General features: G+C 42.3%; 1 protein-coding gene across 1 annotated transcript in view; it reads right to left on the bottom strand.

Annotated features, from left to right (window-relative positions):
* The window catches only part of LOC126092552 (leucine repeat adapter protein 25-like), a 232,921-nt gene extending 217,032 nt beyond the window's left edge, over nt 1-15,889 (bottom strand). The window contains exon 1 of the mRNA XM_049908212.1: nt 15,773-15,889. Within this exon, the coding sequence (XP_049764169.1) occupies nt 15,773-15,775 (3 nt within the window). The 5' untranslated portion in view covers nt 15,776-15,889. The remainder of the gene's footprint in view (nt 1-15,772) is intronic.
* Between the last annotated feature and the right edge of the window lie 1,249 nt (nt 15,890-17,138).

Genomic DNA, 17,138 nt, shown 5'->3' with positions numbered 1-17,138 from the left:
CATCATGGAACGGTTCGCGAGGCACTATTGACGCAGATCCGTTCGTCGAAAGGGACACCCGAGGTCGGTGGCCGACTTGGCTCTACTCCAGGAGAGCGCTCTACGCCGCCGCTACGTTCTACCCTCTCCCATCTCTCGTCGATTCCTTCAATCCACATGAAAACGTACGCACGGTTGGATATTTTACTGCTGAAATAAGGCGTGGGATTTGAAACTGTCCTCTGATACGTAACAGACCACTGTAGGAAGTATACTAATCGATACCATAACTCTTAGTTCTTTAGGGGCAAATGATCGTCCAGATCCTGATTAACAAGATAATTATAATGCCAGTACCAATAATTCTACTTTGTGGATAATACAAAATGGAAACGATTATGAAACACATCAAAGCTATAGAATCTGGTCAATTGATAGGAACTTCTGAAATTATCGCATTCTGTTCTAATTACCATACAACGAAATCTTGTAATGTAGTGCTACTCAGTTTCGTCTGCTAGCCAAAACACATGAAACAAAGTTTTGGAATAACATGCGAAATACTATTTTCCACTTGTATAACAAACGTATGCAAAGGAAGTCACTAATTTTCAAAGTAATTGAGACAATTTGTGCAATTATGCACCCCAAAACACTAAAAGAGATAATCAAAAGATTTTTCTGTGTAAAAGACAGAACTACTATTAATAACAGTAAAAAGCTCTATTCAAATATACATCGAAAACATGGTAGAAAAGTTGTGTTTCATTTCGTCTTCATGTGCCGGCCGCGGTGGCCGAGCGGTTCTAGGCGCTTCAGTCTGAAACCACGCGGCTGCTGCGGTCGCAGGTTCGAATCCTGCCTCGGGCATGGATGTGTGTGATATCCTTAGGTTAGTTAGGTTTAAGTCTAGGGGACTGATGACCTCAGATGTTAAGTCCCATAGTGCTTAGAGCCATTTGAACCATTTTTCGTCTTCATGTAAATAAGGAAACTACGAGGGCTATTCGGAAAGTAAGGTCCGATCGGTCGAGAAATGGAAACCACTGCGAAAATCCGATAAAGCTTTGCACAGATGTGTTGGGCAGTGTCTCTAGCACGCCCGTCGATCGCGTCAGGTCGCTCTTTTCAGTTGTGAACGCACAGTGAGCACGCAAAGGTGCCTAGAACAATAGTGTCTCCCACCAAGTACGAATACCTGAGGAGAAATATCGCCTGATGCTATGCAGCCCACAAAACATAACTGTCATGCGTTTCTTTCTTGAAGAAGATTCTTGGCACCATTCTACAGGGGCAATGAAGGTGCTCCTGCAGCTTTTTCGATGGTAAGTGTTTGATCAACCATAATACGGCCCGTAAAGGGTTCACTCTGCGTTTTATCTCTGCTCACATGAATAACTGGCTATGAAGACAACGTTTCGGCACAGACAACAAGCTGTAGACCATTGTAGAGATTGGTTGGTTGGTTTGGGGAAGGAGAACAGACAGCATGGTCATCGGTCTCATCGGATTAGGGAAGGATTGGGAAGGAAGTCGGCCGTGCCCTTTCAGAGGAACCATCCCGGCATTTGCCTGGAGTGATTTAGGGAAATCACGGAAAACCTAAATCAGGATGGCCGGACCCGGGATTGAACCGTCGTCCTCCCGAATGCGAGTCCAGTGTCTAACCACTGCGCCACCCAGCTCGGTGAAGGCATTGTAGAGAATTGGTGGAAAGCACAGGCGGCTGCCTTCTGTGACGAGGGCGTTGGAAAGTTTGTAAAACGCTACGAGAGATGTCTAAATCGGATCGACGACTGTGTAGATAACTAGCTGGAAGTTGCAGCTAACTGTTGCAAATAAAACATTTTTCATTTTCATAGTGTTTTCCATTTCGCGACCAATCGGACCATACTTTCCGAATGGCCCTCGTATAAAATTCGTTGTCTGTTCACCATATTTGATGTTAACTTCTATGGTATCATTGTTTTCTAGCTGAACTGTATGTGTGAAACTGATAAGAGAATCGGAACAGTTTTGCATGTGGGTCAAATTAACTTGGTGTCATAATTTTAATTGTCGTATCTAAAAAAAAACGGTGGTTAACAATAGGGAAATTGTTCAAAAGCCTATATCTGAGAGGGAGTTGGCTCTTTAGAGAGCTCTATTTATCAGAGGTTTTGTGACGGGCCATCTATGACACTTTCAGCAATAAAAACACAATGAAAAGTATAAAGGCGTATCTGTTACTTAATCCACGTAGCACGCTGAATGGACTTTACGTCTGAATCCTGTTTTTGGGAAGAACTGCTGGACAGCGAGCAGAAGTACCTGAGTTACACCACCCATATGAAATGTTCACATTTCGTCGAGTTTAAAATTGCAGCATGTTAATATTTTGACAAGATAGGAAATACATTTAGTAGAGAGCAGTGCACAGGTACATGTCTTACGTTTCTCAGTAAAAAAGAAAGTATCTTTTTATGTACAAAAATTGCTATACGTTTATCGTTCATCGATTTCTTAATTTGTATGAGCCAATACGCAGGTTGTTTCATAGCTACTGCCACAGGCTTCTAGCGGTTGTAGAGGGGACTTAGCTGATTTGGAAATTTGTGGTAAGTTCTTGTGGGACCAAACTGCTGATGTGATCGGTTCCTAGGCTTACACACTACTTAATCTAACTTTAACTTACGCTAATTTACAACACATACACCAATGCTCGAGGAGGATTCGAACCTCCGACGGCGAGAGCCGCGCAAACCGTGGCAAGGTGCCTAAGACAGCGCGGCATTTAGTAGATGTTTTGATGAGGAAGCCAAGTTCGGAAATGCTCCGTTTGGGTATAAAGTAAGTTTGATGATCAGATCAGTTTCAAATCTCCCACTTCACGGTACACATGCAGTCAGAGAAGAGGGCACCATAGTTAATTCCGGTTGTAATCGTGCCATCATAAGGCAGTTTCCACGGACAAGAAGGACTGCGAGAAACTGGTACGTTCGCAACGAGAGGCGTTGACTGTGCTGCTGCACAGACGCGATGCACTGTCGCCTTTGAAGAGGACTTCCTTCGTCACGCAGACGGAAACCCGACAGCGAGAACTGTCTCGGAACACTGCCCATGCCAAGGGCTCTTGTACAGCTCGCGGGTCAGAACCTCACTGTCTCTGCTGCGTCGTTAGCGTGAAGCGAGAAATTTGACTGTGATGCGATCTTCAAACTTATTTTACATTCAAACGTTACATTTCCGAAAATGAGTTCCTTATCAGACGCTTATCTACTAAATTCCCTCTACAGTCTCTAGAAGCCTATCATAGGAATTGTGAAATACCTTGTATACGAAGTTTTACATATAGCAGGGAACTCGACGCTCACAATTTAATCACTAATAGAGTAGTGTAGAAAAGCAACGCTTTAAAATACGCTGGACACGTGGAGTTCAACAAACAGTGGCTCTTCTTCCACATAAAATCTTTATCCGCCCCGTTCTCGAATATAGATCATGCCAACAAGCTAAGCAAAAAGAATTCTATCTATTGACCGGAGGATGCTGCATACTGCTCGAAATCTACGTCACTACTCTCCCACAAATTCACGACACGAAACCCTTGACGACAAAAACGTACTGGAAAGAATCAAAGAACAATGTGCCAGATTCGGGCTTGACAGTTACTTCATGACGGATTCAAAGAATCGCTTCAACAACGTGGTCCTACAAATAAAATTCAACTACTCTTTACCTCCCGACATCATCCTAGAAGCCATATGAGATTGACTTCACCAAATGCCTCAAGATAATAAGGAAGTAAACGAAATCGTCCATAGACGATCCCACAACGTCTTGGTATGATTTAGCAGCATGATAGAGCAAAATAACCGATTAAGCAATCGTATTTCAGACAGTCTCTACAGAATGTGACGAAAATTTAACATGAACTAAATTTTCAGTCTCACAATGATAAGAAGAATAAACAAAACTTATCCCAGTTACGGTTTCTTCGACCGGGAGGATTTCACTCTGTCATAAATGAAGAAGATAAAAATAAGAAATTTTCCTCCCACCCATCTGCGAGAAAATTCATCGAAATTAAATAGCACCCAAAACCTCCTAAATCAATTATGCCACCGCAGAAAAAACTACGATCCAAGTACTGACTGAAAAGGGCTATGACCATCAGCCCGCCATTTCCCTCTGAGATGGAACAAAAAATACATACACGTCGAGCGAGTCATCGGCTTCAGTATGTATACATATAAAGAAATACATTTTCACATACACTCGACTCTCATGATTGTACAGTATTTCATATAATTACTGACCGCATATAAAAATTTGCAACGCTATTATAATTTACTAATTAAGAGGTATAATCATACACTACCGGTTCAAATGGCTCTGAGCACTATGGGACTCAACATCTTAGGTCGTAAGTCACCTAGAACTTAGAACTACTTAAACCTAACTAACCTAAGGACATCACACACACCCATGCCCGAGGCAGGATTCGAACCTGCGACCGTAGCAGTCCCGCGGTTCCGTACTGCAGCGCCAGAACCGCACGGCCACCGCGGCCGGCCTACATTACCGGTCAAAAGTTTTCTATCACCTATAACAACTATGGATTCCTGGATAATATTATATCATATCCCCGTTTTGATAATAAAACAAGTATAAACATGTAAAGACTAAGCGTCTCTGTTGTGTATTTGAGTGGTTGTTCGCATAGTGGGACGCTGATGAAAATCAACAACACTGACGTGTCTTTACCTAAGACTTTTCTATGCATATACGCCTCCGCAGTATTTTATTGTACATTGCGTGGATCTAGCAGTGTGTTTATATACCCGATCAGTTTCGTATTATATCACCTCATAATGGGACAGAACCAGGAGACTGGAATCGAAAAACATGCTGTAATTGTAGCTCTGCATTAGGAAGGCTATTCTAGTACAACAATAGCAACAAAAGCTGCCTTAGCCCAATCGACAGTTTGTTACGCGATATGGGAGATCCCGAGTAACTCCGTATACAAAGTAAACGTCAGAATAAATAGTATGCGAGCAGCTCCAATCTTTGTCTCAAAAGTGCAACGCCGGTTTTTGTGAATAAGGTTTAGAGGGTCAAAAAACTTTTATTGCGCAGACAAAATAAAGTGAAAATATTGCGATGTGCACAGCAACATAAAAACTGGAGCGTGCAGCAAGGGTCCACAGTGTTATTCACAAATTAATCAGTATGAAGTACAGGTATTTGGAAGCAATAATCGAATATTTGTGCGTTGACTTCGTGGAGCGTCAGTTATGATGTGGGGATCTTTTGCGACTGATAAAAGCCGATGATCTAGCGGGAATTATGGAGCATTAAAGAAGGAAGGACATCACACGATACTGATCAACAATGTAACTCCATCTGGCAAGAGACTTGTTGATCGAGTGTTTGTTCTGCAGCAGGGTAATGATTTCAAACATGCTTCTAAAGTGCGCAGAGGGTATGTCAGTAGAAAAGAGAAATGTAGGGACTGAAGAATATGATCTGGTCAAGTCAGTCACCTGACATAAATCTTATTGAACTCTTACGGGGTATCCTTGACAGGAAGGTCAGAAAACTGAGGCTACCTAATGTTGAAGATCTATAGAACAATTTACAGACGTGTTCGACTGCAATATCAGAAAAAAAGCTATACCATCTTAACTCCAAAATGTGCTGCTGTTCTGAGGGCTAAAATTTACGCCATATTACATTGTATTAAATGACAGAGAGAGAAAAATTTGTGTTTTCTTATTTAGTTCATACGATGTGTTTGTACATTGAAATACAGTATATAATTTTTATCATGAGTGTACATCAAAGGTTTCACACAACAAGCCAAGTACAGCAGTTAGAAACTGTCTACTGGTTTTGAGGCAGTGTAATCCACGATGCACAAATTACTGTAAGGTTTTTTCTTTCTGGAGGCAACTTTCGCAGCACCTGTATATAAATTGCAGTAGATTGTATGAGGAACGCCTTTTGCATGCTGCGCAGTAACTTTTTATTTTACTTTATGCACCCAGACGCTTTTCGCCTTTTTTACAAGGCTTCTTCAAAGGGTGTCAGACCAGCGTCTAATTTATTATTTGTAAGCCAAGCAGCTTTCTCCCTTGTGGGAAACTGGTTGAAAGCTTGCAGTTTTTCTCGTGATCATTCTGTTTTCGAAACACCTTTTCTAAACTTTTTCTCGCTTACAACCCCAGAAAATAAGGAAAACAATAATCTTTATCATGTAGAGCCCACAGTTGACTATGATACCGTTTAATGAAAACCACCTCAGCTGAACTTTTACACATTTACAGCGTTACAGGCGGCTACCTTTCTTTGAACATCTTCAGGTTGCCGAATTGTGCTGAAGTTAAGACGTAGATTAGATGATCTTGTTTTCGTATGTAATGTTAAAGGCAACATCCAAGAACTCTGATCGTATTCATTCTGCCGACCGCTTGGCGGAAGTATGGCGAGCCGATACGGCATGCTGCGTACAGTAAACTGCACAAACTTCAGCACAACTCGGCAACTTGAAGATGTTCAAAGAAACGAAACCAGTCGTCACACAATACAAATGTAAAAAAAATACAGCCGAGGTAGTTTTATTTAATCATTAACATAAGGAAAACAGATTATTGCTTGCTAAATGTTCGTTATTCTTGCGATAAAACTTCTGCAACAAGCATGACGTTTTAATTTATTTACTACCAACTCTAGTCGCTGTCCATTTTGCAGACAGTATTGATATACACCACTGAAGATGCCTAATTACAGCAGTGTACGACACATAGTTTAGGAAACAAACAGCTTTCCAGAAAAATCTAAACAGTTGTCAATATCGATTATAGAAATGTTTACAGGATTAAAAAAAAAAAAAACCGGACAGAGGCTAGTAGGATTGGCGCTCTGAGGGTTCCGTACAAACTCCGTCGTGTATACAGACAATTCATCTATTGGTTCTTATGAGCGAGTTTGCGAGTATCAAAATGCGTGACGTAAATGGCCGTACCGTTTGACTGCATTGACTTAAAAACTTAATTTTTCACACCGCCAAGGAATCGTAGACCTTAGTATTTGACGTGAATTCCAACTTGATACCTCTACTTGTACCTGAGAGAATGTTATATTAACAGATGGACAGACAAGCAGACTGGCAACAAATATCTATAAAATCATTTTTATGTGACATAATTGCTAATTAATAATTCTCAGATTTTTTCCTTTACTTATACTGTGGAAACTTGCTTCTTGCAAAAATTCATGATTCTGGGTCGACGATAAGTTGATGTGCGAGTTTGCGACCATCAAAATGTGTGGCACTCATTGCCGAACAGTTTGATTCAATTGATTTCCAAGCTTGAATGTTTTACACCGCCAAGACAGTATTTCACTACTGGCCATTAAAATTGCTACACCAAGAAGAAATGGAGATGATAAACGGGTATTCATTGGACAAATATATTATACTAGAACTGACATGTGATTATCTTTTCACGCAGTTTGGGTGCATGGATCCTGAGAAATCAAATCCAGAACAACCACTTCTGGCCGTAATAATGGCCGTGATACGGCTGGGCATTGAGTCAAACAGAGCTTGGATGGCGTGTACAGGTACAGCTGCCCATGCACTTTCAACACGATACCACAGTTCATCAAGAGTAGTGACTGGCGTATTGTGACGACCAGTTGTTCGGGCACCATTGACCAGACGTTTTCAGTTGGTGAGAAATCGGGACAATGTGCTGCCCAGGGCAGCAGTCAAACATTTTCTGTATCCAGAAAGGCCGGTACAGGACCTGCAACATGCGGTCGTGCATTATCCTGTTGAAATGTAGGGTTTCTCAGGGATCGAATGAAGGGTAGAGCTACGGGTCGTAACAAATCTGAAATATAACGTCCACTGTTCAAAGTGCCGTCAATGCGAACAAGAGGTGACCGAGACGTGTAACCAGTGGCACCCCACACCATCACGCCGGGTGATACGCCAGTATCATCTTCGTGGTGTAGCACGTCATCTTCGTGATGTAGCAATTTTAATGGCCAGTAGTGTAGATATAAATTTCAAATTGGTACCTCTACCCGTTCCTGAGAAACATTGGCCTTAACTGACGGACAGACAGACATTCAACGAAGTTATACAATTAGGACACTGTTTTTACCGATTGAGGTCGGAACCGTTAAAAAGCTGTATTGGAAGATAGTTCTCATATGACTCTGCCATATATGGCCTACGATTACCGAACTGGAAACATAAACATGAGAGTAATCATAACTGATTGTGTACTTCGAGCAGAAATATGTGACAATATTGACGCACTTAGCAAAGGTTTTACATAATGTCAAATATGGCTACTAATATGGCTGTCATTCTTAGTCCCTGACAACGATGATGGAGGCAATCACTGAAAGCTTGGAATTTTATCCGAATTTGACGCGGCAACTAAACCGAGTAATATTCAAAAAATAGTACTGTTCAAAAAATTCCCGAACTTTTCCCACAAAATTTTTCTTCACTTGCCTTTTACTTATTGCGCATGGTCTCCTTCGAAATACTCTTCTCCACAATTAGTACATCGCTCCCAAAGCCGTTTCCAATTCCGGAAGTAGTCATGGTACGCCTCTTGCTGGATCGCACTAAACGCCGTCTGCAAATTTTCTTTTATCTCGTGTATCGTTGCAAATCTTCGTCCTTTTAACGGGGTTTTCAACTTTGGATATAAAAAAAAATCCGCAGGGACGAGGTTGGAGAGTACGGAGGATGAGGCAGCACAGTGATTTCACTTTTTGTGCAATAGTCACGCACCAACAGGGATGAATGTGCGGGTGCGTTATCTTGATATAAGAGCCATGAATTTTCTCGACACATTTCAGGCCGTTTCCTTCTCAAATTTCTTCGCAGACGTCACAATCCGTCCCGATAGTACCATCGATTAGCAGTTTCACTCTGTGGCACGAATTATGATGAACTAATTCTTCAAAGTCGAAGAAAACTATCACCATGGCTTTTACATTTGATCTGACCTGACGAGCTTCTTTTGGTCTTGCAGAACCTTTCCCGATCCTTGCCTTCAACATCATAACCGTAGATCCACGTCTCATCACCAGTTATGAGAACATCTCATTCTCATTTGCGAGATTTGGAAATTTGTGGTAAGGGCTTATGGGACCAAACTACTGAGGTCATCAGTCCCTAAGCTTACGCTCTACTTAATCTAACATACACTAACTTACGCTAAGGACAACACACACACCCATGCCCGAGGGAGGATTCGAACCTCCGTCGGGGGCAGCCGCGCGGACCGTGACAAGACGCCCCAGACCGCACGGCTACCCCGCGAGACCCATCTGCGATATCCAAAAGCTCTTCACAGATTGCGAGGCGAAGGTCTTTCTGGTCTTGACTCATGAGCCGTGGGACGGCATAACGATACATTCCAAGATGCAGTGTCAGAATACCATGACATGATCCAATTGAAAAGTTACGGTACATTCTTCTGCAATCTCTCGGTCTTCGATTGCCATGTACAATTCCGTTGAAGTTCCTGACATGAACGTCTCGGTAGACGTCGAAGGGTGTCCTGAACAAGAGTCATCTTCAACTTCCGTCCGGTCATTTTTGAAGCCTGTGAACCATCTGTGCCACCAAGTACGGCTTAAGCACTCATCACTGTAGGCTTCCTTGGTGTATCTGAAAAGGTTTTTTGTTTCACGCAAAATTTAATGCAGACGCCTTGTCCCTCTAACTCTGCCATTTAGAAATTCGTAAACTGTTCGACACAACGTTCTACTCAATACAGCACGGAACAGTAACTAACAGATCTTCAACAATGAAACTTCCGGCAATTACACACTAAACAAAGGTATGTGCAGGGATGAAACCGCTTTTCACTCCAACATACCATTGGCGAGAAATTACGAACGTTCCAGAATTTTTTGAACAGATCTCGTATAATGTCAAATACACGGAAGAGCCAAAGAAACTGGAACACCTGTCTAATATCGTGTAGGAACCCCCAGCACCCAGACATTGAATGGACTCGAAGAAGAAGAAGAAGTGTCGAAGAGAATTGACACCATGAATCCTGCATGGCTGTTCATAAAACCGTAAGAGTACCGGGGGGTGGAGGTTTCTTCTGAAAAGCACGTTGCAAGGCATCCCAAATGTGCTCAACAATGTTCATGTCTTGGGAGTTTGGTGGCCAGCGGAAGTGTTTAAACTCAGAAGAGTGGTCCTGGAGCCACTCTGAACCAATTCTGGACTTATGGGGTGTTGCATTGTTCTGCTGGAATTGCCCAAGTCCATCGGAATGCACAATGAACATGAACAGATGCAGGTGATCAGACAGGATGCTCACGTACGAGTCGCCTGTCAGAGTCGCATCTAGGCGTTTCGGGGGTCCTATACCATTACAACTGCACGCGTTCCACATCATTACACAGCCTCCACGAGCTTGAACAGTCCCCTGCTGGCATGCAGGGTCCATGGATTCATGACGTCGTCTCCATACTCGTACACGTCCATCCGCTCGATACAATTTGAAGCGAAACTCGTCCGATCAGGCAACATGTTTCTAGTCATCAACAGTCCAATGTCGGTGTTGACGGGTCAAGGCGAGGCGTAAATCTACGTGTTGTACAGTCATCAAGGGAACACGAGTGGGGCCGGCCGGGTGGCCGAGCGATTTTAGGCGCTACAGTCTGGAAACGCGTGACCGCTACGGTCGCAGGTTCGAATCCTGCCTCGGGCATGGATGTGTATGTTGTCCTTAGGGTAGTTAGGTTTAAGTAGTTCTAAGTTCTAGGGGACTGATGACCTCAGAAGTTATTCCCATTAAGCCCATATCGATAATGTTTCACTGAATGGTTCGAACGCTGATACTTGGTGGCCCAGCATTGAAATCTTCAGCAATTTGCGGATGTGTTGCACTTCTGTCACGTTGAACGATTCTCTTCATTCGTAGTTGGTGCCGTTCTTGCAGGATATTTTTATGGCCGCAGCGATGCCGCAGATTTGATGTGTTACTGGATTCCTAATATTCACGGTACACTCGTGAAATGGTCGTACGGGAAAATTCCCACTTCATCGCTGCCTCCGGGATGCTGTGTCCCATCGCTGTAACACCACGTCCAAAGTCACTTAAATCTTGATAACCTGCCATTTTAGTAGCAGTAACCTATCTATATACTGCGCCAGACTATTGGTATCCTATATAGGCGTTGCCGACTGCAGGGCCGTATTCTGCCTGTTTACATCTCTCTGTATTTGAATATGCCTATACCAGTTTCTTTGGCGCTTCAGTATATTTAAGACGTTACCACACTTGTAAACTAATCAGACATTTTAAGCTGTTTATGTATGTGAGTTCGACTCTTTAAAGAATTTTCGTGGGACAGGGGGGTTCCTAGCGGCCACATAAATGGTGTCTGGAAAAGGGAAGGGGGTACATCATCACGCAAGGTCTGAGATCTTCCATCGCCTGCTGCTTGCTGCTGGTATTAGGGGACTGCAAGGTCCAGAACAACAGAGAACGCGGGTGGAATTTCGCGTCGTGTCGCGCCGCGCAGCTCAACGTGTCGCAACTGCCGGTCGTTTCGTCAGGAGCGGTTTCCTTCCGCGGGTCTGCGCATAATTCTCTCCGCCGGTGATAAAGAGGAAAGTAGAATGCCGGCCGCGATAAGGCGACAAAGCCACGGCGCCGCTGCTCGCGAGTGCCCTCGCGTTCACGGCTTGCAAGGACTTATTCCGTGTGCGCATATGTGACCACTGCCTCCATGCTATTATAATTACAGGATGCCTGGATGGAGAATTTAACTTCTAAACCTTACTGGGTAATTTTCATGTCCACAAAGGGGGCACACTGTGTTGCTGCAAATCCCACTCCTTTCTGTCAAAAACTAAGGACGAGTTATGGACATGGTACATCATTTCTCCTTCTACTATCTTATTTTTGAAGATTACTTTTTGTTTCCTAGTTATGATTCGTTGCTGACAACAACCATCGAAAGAGTGCAAATCTACTGTCTGCTGCAGTACGTCCAACTGTTTAAAGAGCTGCCTACAATAGATTCTATAGTGAAAAGCAATTACACGCTTATGTGCAACAAACATATTTTCTCCCAATGATAATTTGAATCTGTTCGCATGCCAAAATTTTTGGGAAATTTTTTAAAGGTGCTGAGGGAGGTACAATGAGGCGGGAGCGTTGTTGCCTTTTGTTGCTACGCGATAGGAACATTTCCCAGCTGATCTTCTTTGCACTACTTCATATGAAAAGAATTTTATGTAAAATTTTGATAGTTTACTTATGCGAAATGGAAGTAACGCAAAACTGTATAGTTTTACATCTCAGACCGCATTTTGTGTGCACAAACACTTTGCATGTGCTTTCAGCACAACGACATGGGGTTCCCAGAACCTTCCTGCTGATAACACACTTGTTAGGTTAGGTTAAGTTAGGTTAGGTTGATATATAAAAAAAAAAAACTTTCAAGGTTGTTCGACATCTGGGTCTTGGGAATATATCGTTAAGATTTAAGCAATTTGCTGTGCATAACGTTCTTTGATATCTGCGGCTCGGCTTTGGTAACAAAAACCATGTTTTTCGGGATTTCTCAGGAACCGCCCATGAACTAAATGGTGCCTCCGTAAGCCCATTACGGTGCACCGTAGATCACATCTAATAAAAAAAGAACCATCTGATTTGGTCCATTTGCCTAAGCTGAAAGAAGTGTCTAATATTAAAACTTTGACCATCTATTGCAGGATAGTTGCAGGAAGACGATCTTTCTGTCGGATATACAAACGGTCTCTACCCGAAGGGCTATCCATAGCGCCTGACCCGACCTTTCTATCACCAATAGTATCCGAGGAATGTGGCCCGGGTTCTGGAGCATATTAGGTAGCTTGTGCTGCCTATGCTTACTGATAGAATGTGATAATCACAACCATTTAAGAACAATTACATGGTACAACATTTTAAAAATTAAGAATTATTTTTCAAATAGTGTAAGTCTTAGATAAACTGCCAAATGTACTTGCACTTTTATTCGTTTTTGTTGAGGGAAATTTTAAAAATTGAGTAGCTTTTCTTATATTTTATTCCCACTGCTTTTTTGCTACTATCCGCGCTTTCTAGAGGTCCTTTCCAACTTGTTGGGTCCATGGCATATTCTTTAATTTGTCTAAGAATGTCATTATTTTATACGTAAGACTCAGTAAGACAAATTTCTGGGAGTCTTTGAATACTCATAACCCTAAACCCTGTATATAGGAAGGACAGATATTTTTATTGGAGACTGGAGTCAGTGTATTGAACAACATTGTACCAGTATTTACTTCATTTGCAGCATAATAATTACAGCTATTACAAGCAGGATTTTTAGGTTGAACATGTGGCAAGAGCAAGCCACTAATGCTTATTTTCCCCTGCGCAATAAATCAGACTCGAGGACGCAAAACGGTTATCTATACTGACGGGCTAGTCCACGTAGAAGTGCAATTAAGAGCGGTCAGAAATCATCAGATAGTAAATTATGTCAATTGTTTGGAGAAAGACTGTTAGACGCAAGGAAAAAACTACTAACACGCTAAAGGGGGTACATATTAAGGTAGCAACCATCACAAGATCTGCGCTTATGCCCCTAACACCCTGTATAAAAATTAGGTTTTATATTTACAAAATTGTGTCCTTTATTGTTATGGCGCAGTCTGATTATAGTCATTTTACCAGTTATTTCGTATAACTGTTTTCTTATCTTCATGTAATATGGTTTTATGCAATACACTATGCTTTATATTTTATAATGAAGACATATAAATTTCCTGTTTATCTTGAAACGTCTCTGTTACACACCTTTCATACTATTTAACGTGTGTTTCGTGTTGTCACGCTCAATTATCTGTAAGGTAGTTTTGTACTTCGTGTTTCTCCCCCATTCAGTGGAACACAATTGCATTGACGTATTAATTTTTCCAGGAAGCATGAACATTACCTACATTTTGTGCTCCCAAATTTCCTTTCTCTCTTTATCATCTGTATGAGTGAGTGGGTGAGTGAGTGTGCATGTTGAATTTGCCTTATATATGGTAGCAGTGCAGCATCTGGCTGTCTGCTGTGGTAGCAACAGTGTAGCCAAAGTAGTTTTCTCAGTCAAGGAAAAGAGATTTGTACCCTTTCGGTAGTCATTCGACAGTAGTTAAGTTGGTGGTGGTCTCTTCCGGCTACTTGGGGGAAGTTCGTTGCAGGGAGAGCGTGCTCTCGGCACTCGGGATTGGACCTTTGGCGAGTCAAGACGGTACTATTAAGAGCGAATTTGCGCTGGTGAGTGTATTAAAGTGTAGCTATTCCAGCTGATGTACACGTTTGATCTACTACTTCAGTTTTACGTTCGGTAGTCGGATTCTTACATTTTCCGGAGTATATTTTTCTGTATGCTGTAAGTTTTTCCGGTCCTTGCATTGTGTAAGCAGAACACATGGAGTAGGAAGTTCGTTACTCCAGCACAGGTTTAAAATTCGTTTGTCTGACTTTTCTTTTAACTGGAATGTATGCGTGAACTTTGCTCGTTTGTATGCGTTTTATTTCTTCTATTTTTCATTTCAGTTTTATGATTGTATAGCTTTTTTCATACCACGTGGTGGTAATTTCACCGTGTATAATTTCAGTACCATCTTGCATAAGTTGTATTCTTAATTCCGCGTGATATTTTATTGTTTTTTGTGTCTATACGATTTAAATTTGTGTTCTGGAAGTTTTCATGAGTCTTAATAATTTTGCTTTGTTCATGAATATTCACGGCATTTGCGGGTGTTCCAAGCCAGCCTACCTTAGTTTGATGTGCAAGATGATGCAGATAAAATTCTTTGTCGGAAAGTGTTCAGTAGTATTGTTATTCACAATAATTTAATCACAGCGATAAATCTCTGACCCTCTGACTTGCTGTGATGGGCAAACTTTTGTTTATCTCTATTCTTGTATGTGAATCGTGTATGTTTGTGTCAACTTTTCCTATGCGTGCCGAAGGTTTCCTTTCCATTGATAACCACAATGAACCACAGCATTCAATACAATAATATATGTGAATTAATAAACTGCGTGACAGGCAACGGCAGATCAAAGTTTAGAATTACTTTGTGTATTTTTAATATGTTGTTTTATTTTAATAAAGTATGTTAAACAGTGATGACTGTTCCTCAGATAAACCCGTTCCCTTTTGTAAGATTTTTGTATTACATTCCACCTGGCGTTCCTGAAGCACAAGAGGTAGGCTTACCAATTCAGTGATTAATTCAGTTCTTATACCACATTCTCCCATTTTTAATTAAATTAGGTAGCGACCCGTAAAAATTTTTTTACACACGAAGCTTATACTAGACTGCAGAGTTTCACCATGGTTAACGTCCCCCAGTTTCTGTTTGCAAATCACTTCCCAGATAACCATTCGATCATCAATAACCATTTAATCTCATTATGTGACATAATTGCATCTGATTAAAGGGGCTTTTCATGAAACCAACAAAAACAAAATCTGCAGTTTACTAGAATCGCAGGCAACAATTGCTAGAAATAAGTGAGGATTTTGTAAGCAATAAAAAGTCTACGTCCCCAGATTTCATGAAGAGATGCATTCCACATACGCCCCCAACCTTCCATTCCCCCTGAAGATTTTTATGCTCTGGCTCGCCATTAATTTTTATTTATTTACTTGCATATAGGTGTTTTAGTAAGGTTTAAATACGGGAAGGTGACGAGATAAATCACCAATGGTGACACGCTGCAGCGGCACAACTCACCATTTCGTTGCGCAGTATGGCCAGCTGTGCGTCCAGGCCAGTGACGGGCGGCGTCTTGCGGTGTGTTGGAGGCGGCGGAGGCGGTTGCGCCGGGGGCAGAGAGGGTGCGGGTGCGGGGGGCGGCGCGCGGCCGGGCAGGCTGAGCGGCGGCGGGGGCGGAGCCTGGAGGCGCGCCTGCCGCGGCACGGCGGGCAGCTGGCGGCCGGGAGCGGCGGGGGCGGGCGCAGGGGCCGCGCTGGGGGCGGCCGTGGGGGTGGAGGCCGCCGACAGGCTGCGCGGCAGCGGCGGCAGGCCCTGCAGCGACGACTGCAGCATCACGCTCCTGCAACACGACACACACTCTGTCCACTGCTGGCCAGCTGTACTGCGCCGACATACGCCAAGCTCCCGGCCATCCACTTTGTCGATTATTCGTGCATAATTCAGCGACTTAAAAAAAAATCGATCCTAAAGTATTTTGCTACAATCAGCTCGAATATTTTCGTTTAAAGCCCCACCAATAAACTTCCCATCCCCCCGATTCTTTAAAACTTAGCGTGCGGCTGCTTAATATTACGGCGTTTGCGCAAGACGGGAATGTGCGGCGGACAAAATATTACATCACGCCATTTACGATGATTTACCGCGGTTTCCAACGTATTCATACGGCTCCTGGAATCATCTGTGACGTCTGAAGGCTTCGTAGATGGCAGTAGCGTACTGCCTGAGTAATCCATTGGTTTTGAAACCTTCGGTATGGTCTCATGCTGCGTAGGCATTATGAGAGGTTCGACTTCTCTCTGTTTTGTGTGCTTTTATTTCATTTTGTGTTCAGAATTTGCAATGAATAGGAGAAATGTTTGGAGAAAATGATTTACAAAGCCTCTGACTATTCCACAGATGAAGGAAACGAAGCTTTTAATGGCGATTCAGATTACCCATCACCTAAAAATAGCAATAATTATAGACTTTTTTGAAGATGATTTGCTGCATTCGTTTCTTGCATTATTTTGACAAACTGTGTCGTCAAGAAGGATTCTCCTTCAGGTATATTAGGAAATAAATGCGAGCGTAGAGCGTACGAGTCCATAAAATTTTGATTTGATCTTGTTTTTGTGGATTTCTTTACATGTAAATTGACTGTAAAGGAAATATAATCAGAAAGATCACGTGGTTGTTCACATATTTGAGTACTAGAATTCGGTTTCAGTTCTTTTTCTAGGGTGACAACTGTTAAATTGAAGTTTCATCTGCGTATTCAAGATTTAACACCAGCAATATGAAAACATGTGTATTTAAGGGAGGTTTACTATCTTTCGGTTCAAAAAATCGATTTTTTTAAATTGCAGTTTTGGATCCATAAAAGTGTTTAATATCCACCCCTGAA

This window comes from Schistocerca cancellata, chromosome 7, assembly GCF_023864275.1.
Source record: "Schistocerca cancellata isolate TAMUIC-IGC-003103 chromosome 7, iqSchCanc2.1, whole genome shotgun sequence".
NCBI classification, from domain to species: Eukaryota; Metazoa; Arthropoda; class Insecta; order Orthoptera; family Acrididae; genus Schistocerca; species Schistocerca cancellata.
This window is presented reverse-complemented; position numbering and strand designations above follow the sequence as displayed.